Consider the following 14,599-nt stretch of genomic DNA (forward strand, 5'->3'; position numbering starts at 1 on the left):
AACTAGTTAATAGTTGTTTTTGCTGCCAATAGGTCATCGCCGTGCTTCATCAGCGCCATTGTAAACTGGACTACTCTCTAACAATTCACTATTGTTGGTTGTGAATCCCAAGTTCAGGACTACCTCCCTAAATCTCAGTCTCTCTTTCGTGCTTTAGATTCTCTTTGACCAAGCATTAGATTATGTCCCAGTGTTATACTTCCCATGATTCAGATTTACTTATCTTTGTTTCAGCCTGAAATATTGAGTGTAAACCTCTCCATAGATGCTGCCTGACCTGCTGAATTCCTCCACCATCTTGTGTGTGTTGATCAAGATTTCCAGCATCTGCAGAATCACTTGCCTCTGTGAAACACATCATTTGCATTAACAACCCACACACTCAAGGCTGTGCTAGGGACAGCCCGCAAATGTTGCCACACATTCTGGCACCATCATAGCATGCCCACAATACTCAGCAGAACAATGCAGAACACAGCAAGCAACTAAACAACAGCAGGAAAGCAAGACCTGTTCCTCCTTCCCACCTCTGCGCAAACGCAGTCCTCCATCCACAGGTAACAATGGTGTAAAGTGCTTTGGAACATTTCACAACTATTAAGTAGGTGCCATATAAACAGAAGCAAGGGATCATTGAATGGCCTGGTCCTACACACTTTTCTTCATGTTATTGTGGAGCCATGATATAAGCAGGTAACATGTATAAAATGTTGACCGGCCAACAGTGAAAGAACCTTTCTCTTGTTGGCAAGATGTTAGTGCACTGGAAGCAGTTCAGAGAGAATTTATTAGACAGATACCTGGAATGGTGGGTTGTTCTTATGAGGGAAGGCTGGACAGCTGGGCTTCCATCCACTGGTGTCAGAAATAAATGAGACCCTGAGAGTCTCAACAGGTTGGATGTAGAGAGTATGTTTCCCCTTCTGAGAGAATCTAGAACTATGGTCACTGTTTTTAAGATATGGGTTCACCTATTTAATTCAAAGATGAAGTCAAAATTTTCCTCTCAAAGGGTTGAGAGTCTTTGAAACTCCTCAAAGGATTGTAGAAATGGGATATGAATAATTTGTAGGAAAGTTAGACTGATTCAAAGTTCAAAGAAAATTTATTATCAAAGTACATATTTGTCACCTTATACAATCCCGAGATTCATTTTCTTGCAGGCATTCATAATACATACAAGAAACACAAGGAAATCAAAGAATGACAGCCATATCCAATGTGCAAAAGACAATAAAATGCATTACAAAATGAAAAAAAGAAATAAAATGAAAATAAATGAGCAATAAATATCAAGAACTTCAGATGAAGAGTCCTTAAAAGTGAGTTAGTAGGCTGTGGGAACAGCTCAGTGTTGGGGTGAGTGAAGTTGAATGAGGTTATTTCCCTTCTGGTTCAAGAGCCTGATGGTTGAGGGGTAATAACTGTTCCTGAACCCGGCGGTGTGGGTTCTGTGGCACCTTCTCCAGATGGCAGCACCAGGAAGAGAGCATGGGCTGGATGTCCCTGATGATGGATGCTGATTTCCTCCAACAACTTTCTATATAGATATGCTCAGTGATGGGGAGGGCTTTACCCGTGATGTACTGGCCTGTATCCACTACTTTTTGTAAGAATTTCTATTCAAGGGCATTGGTGTTTCCATAACAGGCCGTGATGCAACTAGTCAATATACTCTTCACCACACATGGTTTGTCAAAGTTTTGGATGTCATGCTGAATTTTCGAAAACTTCTAAGGAAGTAGAGAGGCTGTAGTGCCTTCTTTGTAATGGCACTTAAGTGCTACAGCCAGGACATATTCTCTGAAATGATAACACTGAGGAATCTAAAGTTGCTGAACCTCTCCACCTCTGATCCCCCGATGAGGAAGATGGACTGTGGACCCTTTCATACTTATGGTTTTTATATTCAGTGTTTTTTTTATCACCAGTTCTTTTTCTGTTTTGTTGTGCGAGGGGAGGGTGCTTGGGGATCGATGTTCTGTTAGTTTTGTTGTGAGGAGGAGGGGTCTTTTTTGGGGGGGAAAGGGTCAATGTTCCTATTCTGTTTTGTGCAGGGGGAAGGGAGTTTTGGGGGTTGATGATCAGGATAGGTGTGTGTGTGTGTGGCACATTTGCTGTTACTATCAGAACAACCTCCATGTTCTTTGTTTTGTGGTTATCTGGAGAAGATAAATTTCACAGTTGTATATGGATACATGCTTTGATAATAAGTAAAAAAAGAACTCTTCCTCCTGAAGTCAATAATTAGCTCCTTGGTCTTGCTGATATTGAGTGAGAGGTCATTATTGTGGCACCACTCAGCCAGATGATCAATCTCCCTCCTATATGCTGATTCATCCAATGACAGTAGTTTCATCAGCAAACTTAAGTACAGCATTGGAGTTGTGCTTAGCCACACAGTCATAAGTGTAAAGCGAGTAGAGCAGGGAGCAAAGCACACAGCCTTGTGGAGTATCTGTGCTGACAGAAGTTCTGAAGGAGATGTTGTTGCCAATCCAAATTGACTGGGGTCTGCAAGTGAGGAAATTGAAGATTCAGTTGCACAAGGAGGTATTGAAGCTAAGGTCTTTAAGCTTATTGATTAAGGGATGTTACTATTGCTGTAGTCAATAAGGAGTATTCTGATGTATGCCTCTTTGCAGTGCAGATGTTCCACATTTGAATAAAGAGTCAATGAAATGGCATCTGTTATAAACCTGTCGTGACCGTAGGCAAACTGGACTAGATCCAAGTCACTTTTCAGGCAAGATTCGACGTATTTCATCATCAGCTTCTTAAAGCACTTCATCACGGTGGACTTAAGTGCTACTGGATGATAGTCAGAGGCCGGTTACCATGTTCTTAGGCAATAGTAAAATTGAATCCTGCTTAAAACAGGTGGGTACTTCAGACTGCCAGTGTGAGAGGTTAAAGATATTGATGAACATTCCAGCCCGTTGACCAGCACAGGTCTTTCCATGAGTTCACTCTCCTAAAGGATGCTCTCATGCCAGCCACAAAGATTGAAATCACAGGGTCATCAGGTGCTGTGGGAGTTTGTGAATGTTCCTCCATATTTTGATGGTCAAAGCAAGCATAGAAGTTATTGAGCTCATCTGGGAACAAAGCCTTGCTGTCACCTGTGCCGCTTGGTTTCACTTATAAGAAGTAATAGCATTCAATCCCTGCCCCAGCTGTTGAGTATCCTACAGTGATTCAAGTTTGGTCACAATTGCCACTTCACACGTGAAATGGCTTTCCTGAGATCGTACCTGGACCTCTTGCATCTTACTTGGTTGCCAAACCTGAATGCCACTAATCTGGCCCACAACAGATTGCAGATCTCATGGTTCATCCAGGGCTTCTGATTGAGCAATGACTTTGAATGATTTTGTGGGGTCATACTCATCTGATTGTTTTTATAAAGTCTGTGACAACCCATAGTGCATTTGTTCAGATCCTCTGATGAGTCTTTGAACATGGGCTAACTTACAGCAAACCTGCAACAGCTCTTCTGCCTCCCACAACAAGCTCTCTGTTGCCCTCATCTCTGGAGCCTTACTCTTTAGCTTCCACCAGTATGTAGGTAGGAGGATATCCAAGTGATCAAATTTTCTGAAATGCAGTCTAGGTATGGATCAGTAGGCATTTTTAATTGCAGTATTGCAGTGGTTGAGTGTACTGGGACCCCTGGTGCTGCAGGTGATATATTGATGATAATTGGACAGAGATTTCTTCAAACAAGCCAGATTGAAGCCCCAACAATGATTTGAAAGGCATTAGGGTAGGCTGTTTCTTGCTTGGTGATGGTGGTACTCAATACATCGAATACCTGCTTAATGTCAGCCTCAGGTGGTATGCAAACTATGGTTAGGATCATGGGAGAGAACTCTCTTGGTAAGTCGAACAGTTAGCACTTAATCATTAGATGTTCCAGGTTGGGGAACCAGACAAGACTGCTGCATCAGAACACCACAAAGGGTTTATCTTGAAACACAGCCGTCTACCTTTTGCCTTCCATGAATTAGCAGTCTAGTGTACTGAGAAGCCCTCAGGCCTTACCAAGGCATTTGGCGTGTCCAGAAAGAGTAGTCTCCATGAAACAGAGAATGCAGCAATTCCTCATTTCTCTCCAATACTGCAATCTTACTGGTAGGTCCTTAATCTTGTTCTCCAGCAACTGTACATTTGTAAACAAGATGCTGGGTAGAGGGAGTTTCATTTCTCGGCATTTCAGTCTGGCTTGGAGTTTTCCCCTCACCCCTTTCTTCCAGCCATGGTGTACCTTGGTCCGCTTAAAGGTGCTATACCTGCATGCTTGAGAGTTAAGTCCAGCGAGTCCTTCAGAAGATCATGAAATCACTAGTTCGTTAAGTCGGTTCAAAATTATGTTAGTTAAAAGGGAAGTTAAATGCCGCAGATTACAGTGGGAGTAGTTACGAAGTATATTTAGAAGTTTTGTAAACTGCCCACAACAAATCACCATGGTTCACCAGGACCATCTTATTGCAGTATTCTTGACAGGTACTGGGTAGACAGTGTTGGGTTGGGGTATAGGATTATTTATCTTGTATTTTCCTTAGTTTAACATTCCTATGCTTGCTTGCATTTTTATATAATAACCTACAGCAGTGGTCCCCAACCTCTGGGCCGCAGACCAATACACTGCCGCGAAGCATGCAGGGGTGCAGCGGTGGCCGGAACGCACCCAGCACATCTTTAAGAAAAAAGCCGAAATAAACAAGCTAATTAATCAGGTGCCGCCCGGCACGTAAATGTCGGCCCAGATCAAAGGTGATTTCAAATTGCGTCGCCTCTGATCTGGGCCGACATTTACGTGCCAGGCGGCACCTAATTAATTAGCTTGTTTATTTTGGCTTTTTTCTTAAAGATGTGCTGGGTGCATTCCGGCAACCACTGTACCGCTACATTCTTTGCAGTAATGTATCAGTCCGCGGTTCGGAGGTTGGGGACAACTGACCTACAGTATATACATATAATATGATACAGTTGTTTCTGTATTTTTCTAGAAGCTTCTTAGATTTCCGTAGCGGGTGTCACGCCACTTGAATATTTTATAGGTTAATCATTATCACCAGGATTTTGTTTATCTCTCATCTAAGTACAAGACGACCACAGCTGTTTTATCCCTTCAACTTTCTGTGTTCTCTCAGCTCTTTCTTTGATCATTCTTTGTTCTTGCAACACTGAATAAAACGGCTGAAAGCAATAAGTTTTATGCCCCATTCTTGACTTCCAAAGAAACTTTGCCTCGCAAAGCATTAAGCTCTAACAACAGGAATGCGGAGTCAAGGTTATTACCAGACCCACCATCAACGTATTAAATGAAGGAGAGGCTCACGGGGCTGAGGAATCTAACCCTACTCTTAACTCTCATATTGTTTATATTTGAAAATTTCAGCAGGAAAAGACATTTTCTTTCCTGTACAGATCTCAGCTGACTAAGCTGTGGTGCTGCCTAAAATCTTGTTCTAAAGGAGAGGACCTCCTCACAATAACGACACATACTCACTTACCTGGGAGGCCTGCGAGGCAAAGAGACGACCATCACTGACCAAAGGGCAACAGGGTGGAGGGTACCATGGACTGTAAGAGACACAGGGAGAATGATTAACAATGCACAGTCTGGAGATCCACGGATATTCCCAAATCCTCTCACTCTCCACTCTATGATGCACCCCAAGGAAAAAAGTGTAATTATTCAATATAACTTCTTCTCGTGTGGAAGTTGCAACAAAGCTTGGGTTAAGGACAGTGTACAGACAGTGTGCGGTCAGTCCGACACACTTTAGCGCACACAGTCAACCTGATGTACTGACATTGGAGAGGGTTCAGAGGAGGTTCCTGAGAATGATTCCAGGAATGCAAGGGCTAATGTATGAGGTGTGTTCGTTCAGAAGAATGGAAGGCAGTGATTTCAATGAAACCTATTGAATGCTGAAAGGCCTCAATAGAGTGAATGCGGAGAAGAAGTTTCCTATGAATGGGGAGTCTAAGGCCAGAGGACACAGCCTCAAAACAGAAGTAGGTCCATTGAGAATGGAGATAAGGAGGAATTTTTTTAGCCAGAGTGGTGAATCGGTGGAATTCGTTGCCTCAAGTGGCTGAGGAGGCCAAGTAATTGAGTATACTTAAGGCAGAGGTTGACAGATTCTTGAATGGTCAAGGCATGAAGGGATATGGGGAGAAGGCAGGAGAATAGGGCTGAGAAGGAAATGGATCTGCCATTATGAAAAGGCAGAGCAGACTTGATGGGCCAAATGGCCTAATTCTGCTCCTATATCTTATGTTCTTATACTTCCTTACAACTCAGGAGGCAGCCATTCAATCCATCAAGTCTGGCCCTCAAGAGCTTTCTCATCAGTCGCATTCCTTCACTCTCCCTCAAAACCAAGTCTATTGTTAATATTATAGTTTGCATTAATAAATTATTTAGAACTAAGGATGTTAATAAGAGGTTAGGTCACCATCAGCTGCATTCTCATTAAACAATGGGCCGCTTGACCTTCTCAGAAGTTAAAGCAAATGGCTGTGTTATAAAAACTGGGCACTGTTTCAGCCCCTCCCACCCACTGTAATTAGCAGCTTCACTTTATTAAGCATCACAGTCAAGTATAATCTCCTCTTAGAAGGTAATTACAAAGAATAATTGAACACTGGTCTTTCTCTCCAGGAGGCTGGAATACAAAGGGGAAGGAGAGATGCTTCAGGTGCCTCATGCCTTGGTCAGACATCTGAAGAAACTGCATCAGATCGGGGTTCAGCACTGCAGGGAGTAGGGATCTGCGTCAGTGGAGATATAGCAGAATGACAAAGGAGATGAGGAGGTTAAATTATCAGTACGGATTGTGCAAACTTTGTATATATATTCCCTGTAAGTACAAGGGGCAGCATGATAGCATAACGATTAGCATAACACTGTTACAGCACCAGCCACCTGGGTTCAATTCCCGATGCTGTCTGTACATTCTCTCCGTTACCGTGTGGGTTCCTCCAGGTGCTCTGACTTCCTCCCACGTTTGTACAGGTTGGTAGGTTAATTGGTCATATGGGCGTAAATGGGCAGCACAGCTTATTGGGCTGGAAGTTCCTGTTACCATGCTCTAGATTGGATTAGATTTATTTGTCACATGTACTTTGAAACATAGAAACTTGTGTGTCCATGACCACAGTCCAAAGATGTGCTGGAGCCAGCCCACAAGTGTTGTCATGCTTTCATCATGCCTATAATTCATTAACCCTAATTGTGTGTCTTTGGAATGTGGGAGGAAACTGGAGTACCAGGAGGAATCCCACGCGGTCACAGGGAGAATAAACAAACTTCTTACAAACAGCAACAGAAATTGAACCCTGATTGCAGGCACTGTAAAGCGTTACAGTAACTGCTACACTACTGTGTTACCCTCTAAATAAATAGAAAGAATACAATATAACAAAAACAACAGTTGATCTCTTCCAGGTTTTTAAAATATTATGTGACAGTTCAGTGTGGATGGAAACACTTTTCTCTCTTAGGGACACAAGGGAGTCCACAACAAGGTAACAGGGCTTTAAATTCCGAGCTTGGTCAATTAGGTGATGTCAAGAGACTGTGCTTCACTCAAGAACTGAAGGGTATCCGAAACTTTTCCCCTCCCCAAAATCAAAATACTGACTGTATATTTCCCTTAATAGATGCGCCTTACTGTTGAGTTCCTCCTGTATTTCCCCCTCAAATAGCAGTTAAGGTTGGTCAGTCTGAGTTTTCAAGTTTGAGATCATAGTTCAGATTCAGATTCATTTACTACGTGTACACTGAAACACACTGAAATAGTCGCTTTTGTTTACAACCAACAGGACCTAGGGATGTGCTGGGGGCAGTCCACAAGTGTCGCCATACATTCCAGTGCCAACATAATGACCATCTTCAGCAGAACAACACAGAACAGAATGAATCAAACACAGCAACAAAAGCAAAATAAGACCCATTTCTTCCACCCACCCACCTACAAACACAGTCCAATGCACAGAGTTCAAAGTTCAAAGTACATTTATTATCGAAGTATATATACATTATACAACCTTAAGATCTGTCCAACAGGCAACCAAAGAACCCAAACATATATTTTTAAAAAGATTTTCTAACACTTAATGTGCAGAGAATAAAAACCACATCATGCCCATTAAAAAAGAACTCATAAATAAAATAAAATAACCCATAAAAAAAACCGTCGAATGTGCAATGAACAAAAATCATGCAAACAGTAACCACAAGCAGATAGTGTTTCTGAACTGAAGTCCCCAAGAAAGTCCTATAATTCAGGACAGAGCTGAGTAAACGCTACGGCACAGTGATCTGTACCGGCCCATACCACGTCTCAGGCCTCGACGCCCTGACTTTTTCAATCTGGCCTGGCACTCAAATCTCCATCTGAACAACAGGTTCTGCCATTTGGAAACTCCAGACTTCACCTGTAAATCTCCATCCAAACATCAACATACTCTGGGGCCTGGGCCCGACCTTCCACGCTCTCAGCGACAGGTCCGCTGCCTCGGTCCTGCCACATCAAATTGCCTCCAAGTCCAAAGGGAAGCTACAGACCATCACATGTAACGATCATTTTCCAGAAAAAGTGTGGTTAACAAAGTATTTAGTTGTTTTCCTTGTTTCATTAGCCACCATCTAGAAGTTGCTGAGGGTCACAAGTGCCATTATTGTTGGACAGTGTGTCCTGGGACAGGGAACAAGTATAAATCACTTCTAAAGTACAGACAGGCAGAGAGCTTAATACACAGAACACAGCTCTGAAGTATTAAATGCAAGGTATATCTGGTATGCACAATTTTCCAGAGGACTGATTGGCCTCCCCAAGGACACAATAACAGAGAAAGCCATAGGGTGCTGCAACCTCCTCCGCCTTTCAACATAATCACTGCCCATTTTTGTCATGGTCATGACCATTTCCCGTGCTGATCCCCGCATGCCTGGTTTGCTCAGTAACCAAGGATCTACCCGTTCCAGTTGTGATGGCCACCAACTGTCCTGTGGGGGAGAAAATACCAAAACCTTATGTTCAATCAGGAGATGAGAGGTGCTGTTACTAATATCTTCAGAGGGCACTTGACCCTGACCTTGGACAGAGAGAAGGTATTAAAACAACAAACGCTAAGAAACTGAAGTAAAATGCTGGACACGCTCAACAAGTCGGACAGTATCTGTGGGAAGAGACAGACGTTAACCTTGTCTTCCTTCCAATCTTACAGCCCGGCCAGCTCGGTGAACATAGAACACTCAGCACAGTACAAATCTTTCAGACCTCAAGTTGTGGCACCATATTAACCTACTCTAAATTAATCTAGCCCTTCCCTCCTACATAGTCCTCCATTTTTCTTTCATCCATGTGCCTAGCTAAGAGTCTCATAAATAAGCCTAATGTATTTGCCTCTACCACTGCCCCTGGCAGCACGTTCTCTGCGCAAAAAACCTACCTCTGCCATCCCCCCTATACTTTCCTCCAAACACGTTAAAAGTCTCTAGATATCCAAATGATTTATTTCTCTTATCTTGTATACCTCCATTGAGTTACTTCTCATCCTCCTTCGCTCCTGACAGCAAAGCCCAGGACACTCAACTTGTTCTCATAAGGCACAGAAGTTCTATTATTTTCCATTTTTCTATTTCATGAGCCTTCATTCCAATAACGACACTGGACAATACAGTCCAGAAATGACGATTAAAACAGTTTCAATCTGTGTCAGACCTTAGATGAATTGAAGTCCTACACATTAGAAAGTTGAGTCATTTTTCAAAAGTTCCAACTAGAGATTACAAGAACAAAGGTCATGTACTCACACCTGATCAATGGATGACTCAAGATGAATGGAAGCCAATCTCCCCATCAAGCTTGTGGCAGCTCTTTGAACAAGCTCTCCAGTTAATACTGAACAAATGTCAGCCTCTCCCACTACAGTCTGGCAAAGTCTGTTCCAATTGTCAAAGAGAAGATTGTCACTCACTGTGCAAGTCACCTACATTTAGACTCACACTCAAACTTGGGACTATGCCAGCAATCACCAAGACCATATATACACACACAGACTGGCAAGTATGTGTTAAGAAAATGGCTGATAAATCTCATTAATTTTCCAGAAATACAAGTAAGACCATAAGAAATAGGAGAATTAGGTCTCTTGGCCCACCAAATCTGTTTCGCTATTCCATCACGGCTGACTTATTATCCCTGCCAACCCCATTCTCCTGCTTTCTCCCTGTAACCTTTGATTAGACCGCTCGAATCCTAATCACATTCTGTGCTGTGTATTGACCCACAGAATGATTGATGGACTCATTCACAGGATTTATTGAAGGTATCTGTTACACAACCTAACTCTTGGGCACAGTGCTGGCAGGAGTAGTGAGTCACTGTTTAATAACAGTTTTGGTGGGCACAGTATTACAATATAACAATGAAGTATAGTAATGCTGGTAAGAGATCTGTCAGTGTATAACAAGACCATGAGATATAGGATATAATCAGGTCATTTGGCCCATTGAATCTGCTCTGCCATTTCATTTTGGGTGATTTATTATCTCTCTCATCTCAACCCCATTCTACTGCCTTCTCCATGTAATTCTTGATACCCTTACTTATTAAGAATGTAACATTCTCTGCTTTATATATACTCAAAGACTTGGCCTCCACACCCGTCTGTGGCACCACCCTACGGCTAAAGAAATTTCTCATCTCTGTTCCAAAGAAATGTCCTTCTATTTTGAAGCTGTGCTCTCTGGCGCTAGACCCCTCAGTATAGGAAACATCCTCTCCATGTTCACTCTATCTAGGCCACACAAAACGCTGAGGCCAGGCAGCATCTATGGAAAAGAGTACAGTCAATGGTTCAGTCCAAAACATCTATGAAAAAACATCGACTGTACTCTTTCCCAGATATGCTGCCTGGTCTGCTGAGTTCCTGCAGCATTTTCTGTGCGTTGCTCTGATTTTCAGCATCTGCAGATTTTTTCTTGCTTTCAATATTCAGTAGGTTTCAATGAAACCCTCCCTCATTCTTCTAAACTCCAGTGAGTACAGGCCCAGAGCCATCAAACGTTCCTCATACATTAACTGTTTCATTCCTGGGAGCATTCTCGTGAACACCAGATGGGCACAAGTCTATCACAGTCACAATGCTGGTTGGTGTGGACATATCACCGGATAACCCAAAGGTACGGTACTGATGGACACAGAGCTCTCACTACGGAAGACTGGGCTACAGTGCTGGTGGATACACACTTGTCTCAGATTCTGTGGATCAATATATTAAACCCGAGGCAAAATGTATTTCTGATTAGCAAACAAAAAGCAGAGAATTTATGTTTGAGTGAAGGATGCACGTTTACAATTTCAACAAAAGGTCTTCTCTATAACTTGACACAGTTTGCAATCGACTGTGAAGTCGGGTATGTATGTAGGCAGAGGGTTCAAACCATACTCAACGTCAGAGAACGCTCACCCCAGCCCTCAACCTTTTGCTGCAGTTTCACATATTTATATAACTGCTTGTTCTATTATAATAGTTCCAGTAACATTATAGTGTCTTACATAAACATGCATCCTGCACGTCAAGTAAACCTGTCAATCTTCAGGCCCTGCCACTCAGGGATTTGTGCTGGTATTATTTTGTGACTGTATGTGCTGTGTTTTGCATCTTGGCCCCAGAGGAATGATGCTTCATTTATCTGTAAACACATGCATGGTTGATTGACAATAAAAGCCACGAGATATAGGAGCAGAATTAGACCATCTGGCCTTTCAAGTCTGTTCTACCATTTCATCGTGGCTGATCCATTTCCCTCAGCTCCATTCTCCTGCCTTCTCCTCACATTCCTTCATGCCCTGACTAATCAAGAATCTATCAACCTCTGCGTTAAATATCCCAATGACTCTGTCTCCCCTGCTGTCTGTGGCAACAAATTCCACAGATTCACCACTCTCTGGTTAAAGAAATTCCTCCTTATCTCTGTTCTAAATGAACCTCTTCCTGTTCTGAGGCCACGTCCTCTGGTCTTAGACTTCCCCACCATATAAAACATCCTCTCTAAGTCTACTCTATTAAGGCCTTTCAACAAACTTGACCTTGAACGCACCAAGACAAGACAGGTTAGTGGGTGGCAGAGCTAATACAGCTCATCCTCAACTCTAGGGTCCTCAGTAGGATGCCAAGAGTAGAAGGTGCATGTTTTCCCTGGGACCTTTTTCCTAGATACTGACTTCCTTCCGGATTCCAACAACCTATGAGTTGATGGGTTATTTGGCCTCACAAATTTCCCTTTGTGAGCAGGGAAGTGTTAGAATCTAGGTTGGTTCAGCGTGCACTAAATGGACTGAAGAGCCTGCTTCTGTGCAGCAGTGCTCTATAACTGATCCTCAAAACGTTAACATGGGAGAGGCTCATCGCCTAACATCCTTACACACACAGACGGAAAGTGGGAGTGGGTTTGCACAACGTGACAACCGCCCACCCTTCCAGATGCTGAAAATATCATCGTCCCTTATTCCCTTTTTCGCTGGGTGAGCGTTTATTAGCCCTTTCACATCCCTCAACCAACACAATCTTCCCCATTCCCACCTGGTCACCAACCACACACGTATCCCATGTCTCTGAAGACGACGCCTCCCAAGGCAACGATCCTTTCCCACGGGCCTATCCCCACACCCCAAGGGCCCCAAATTCAAACTCCCGGACTTCCTGTCGTTGACAGCGCCATCTCGCCACTTTTTTCCCTGGGCGGCGAAGCCGCTCATACCGTGCGCACAAGGCCGTCGCCACTGTCGGTGCCCACCGAACTGTCACCCTCAGATTCCACATCCTGCAACAGCCGAGCCGGGCGAACATGTCGTTACAGAGTGACGTCACCGCTCATGGCCGTCCCTCGGTGCGTGCGCCTGGCGTAACCGCATGCGTGCTCGCGTGGCATGCTGGGGGATGCAGTTCAATATAGTTCATTTGTAGGCTTAGTAGGGCGGGGAGGCAGGAGGCAGGGAGAGAGAGAGGGAGGGAGAGAGAGAGAGAGAGAGAGGGAGGGAGAGAGGGAGAAAGGGAGGGAGAGAGGGAGAAAGGGAGGGAGAGAGGGAGAGGGAGGGAGAGGGAGGGAGGGAGAGAGGGAGAGAGGGAGGGAGAGAGGGAGAGAGGGAGAGAGGGAGAGAGGGAGAGAGGGAGGGAGGGAGGGAGGGAGGGAGGGAGGGAGGGAGGGAGAGAGGGAGAGAGGGAGGGAGAGAGGGAGGGAGAGAGGGAGAGAGGGAGAGAGGGAGGGAGAGAGGGAGGGAGAGAGGGAGGGAGCAAGCTGGCAGAGGAGCATTAGAGGGTGTTAAAGGAGTGAGATGGATGGATGAGGGAGGGAGTGAGCAGACAGATCAGCATCAGAGGCTGTGAGGGGAGGAAAATGGATGGGTAAGGGAAGGAGCAGGTAGAAGGGCTTCAGACGGCATGAGGGGACGGAAGGAGTGATAGATGTGAGAGGGTGAGCCTGAGGGTATAGGTAGGTATTGATAGCATGAAGGAGAGCCTGAGAGGAGAGGGAGAGGGAGAGGAAGGGACAGATAGATTTGTGTTAGGGTGAGGGGTGGTTGGCGGGACGATGTGAGACAGTGGGGTGGCTTGGAGTGTCAGGTGGAAGGGGCCAAAGAAAATTTTGGTAATTACTGGAGTAAAATGGCCCCAGATGTGTGGGAGAATCTGAGGGGAGGGGTTGATGGAACTGAGGGAAAAATAAAATGGGATTAGTATTGGATCAGTGTAAATGTGCCGAGGGTCAGCATTGGGCCAAGGGCCTGCTTCCCTGCTGTGTGACTCTGTTGGGACAGTGGGATTGTCCGAGGGCAGAACAGTAACAGGTGGGTCATCTGCTTTGTCCAAATAAACTTTACCATTAAATATCACAGGTTCTATCTGCTCCCATTTACTCCAAGGATTTTGGTGTGAGTAATGGTGTACCAACCCGGGTCACATTCACACCTCCCTCAACAAGGGGTTGCAACCAGAGATTCAGAGATCCTGAACCTAAACGCTGGCAAGCAGTGCCGAAGGACACCATGGGAGGGGCAGACCTGAGGTAGAGTCACACTGTGGGAGGGGTGGTACTGAGGGAGGGTCACACTGTGGGAGGGGTAGTACTGAGGGAGGGTCGCACTGTGGGAGGGGTGGTACTGAGGTAGAGTCACACTGTGGGAGGGGTGGTACTGAGGTAGAGTCACTGTGGGAGGGATGTACTGAGAGAGGTTCGCACTGTCAGAGCTCTCTCTCCTAAAGTTGATAATCTGTTGCAAAATCACCAAAGAACAGTTTGGAGATGCCAGAAGACTTCGGAGTGTGGAGTACCATCTCAGCAGTGGACTGAAACTGTTTCCTTTCCTGGAAGGATTTTGTTCGGTGAAGTTTCTTCAGTTCATGTCTCTGGGCGTTGAGCAGTGGATGTGGCTAGCAGACTGCCAGAATTTTGAATCGAGTGGTGACGGGACGGATTTATTCCATTTGTAACAGTGGGAAAACCCTTCTGTTCAGATTGCCTAGCCCATGGCGACTGAGTGAAGAGAAATTGACTTTGGAGCGGCCAAAGGAA

General features: G+C 44.5%; 1 protein-coding gene across 4 annotated transcripts in view; it reads right to left on the bottom strand.

Moving 5' to 3' along the window:
- Positions 1-12,909, bottom strand: part of acadvl (acyl-CoA dehydrogenase very long chain) — a 130,804-nt gene extending 117,895 nt beyond the window's left edge. For 3 of the 4 annotated variants that reach the window (XM_063048697.1, XM_063048698.1, XM_063048695.1), the window contains exons 1-2: positions 12,788-12,909; positions 5,520-5,589 (exon numbers count right to left, since the gene is read on the bottom strand). In XM_063048697.1, the coding sequence (XP_062904767.1) occupies positions 5,520-5,589; positions 12,788-12,876 (159 nt within the window). In that variant the 5' untranslated portion in view covers positions 12,877-12,909. Of the gene's footprint in view, positions 1-5,519; positions 5,590-9,837; positions 10,171-12,787 lie in introns of those variants that run through there. The other variant, XM_063048699.1, reaches the window with a different exon arrangement.
- Positions 12,910-14,599: the final 1,690 nt, after the last annotated feature.

This window comes from Mobula hypostoma, chromosome 5, assembly GCF_963921235.1.
Source record: "Mobula hypostoma chromosome 5, sMobHyp1.1, whole genome shotgun sequence".
Classification (NCBI taxonomy): domain Eukaryota; kingdom Metazoa; phylum Chordata; class Chondrichthyes; order Myliobatiformes; family Myliobatidae; genus Mobula; species Mobula hypostoma.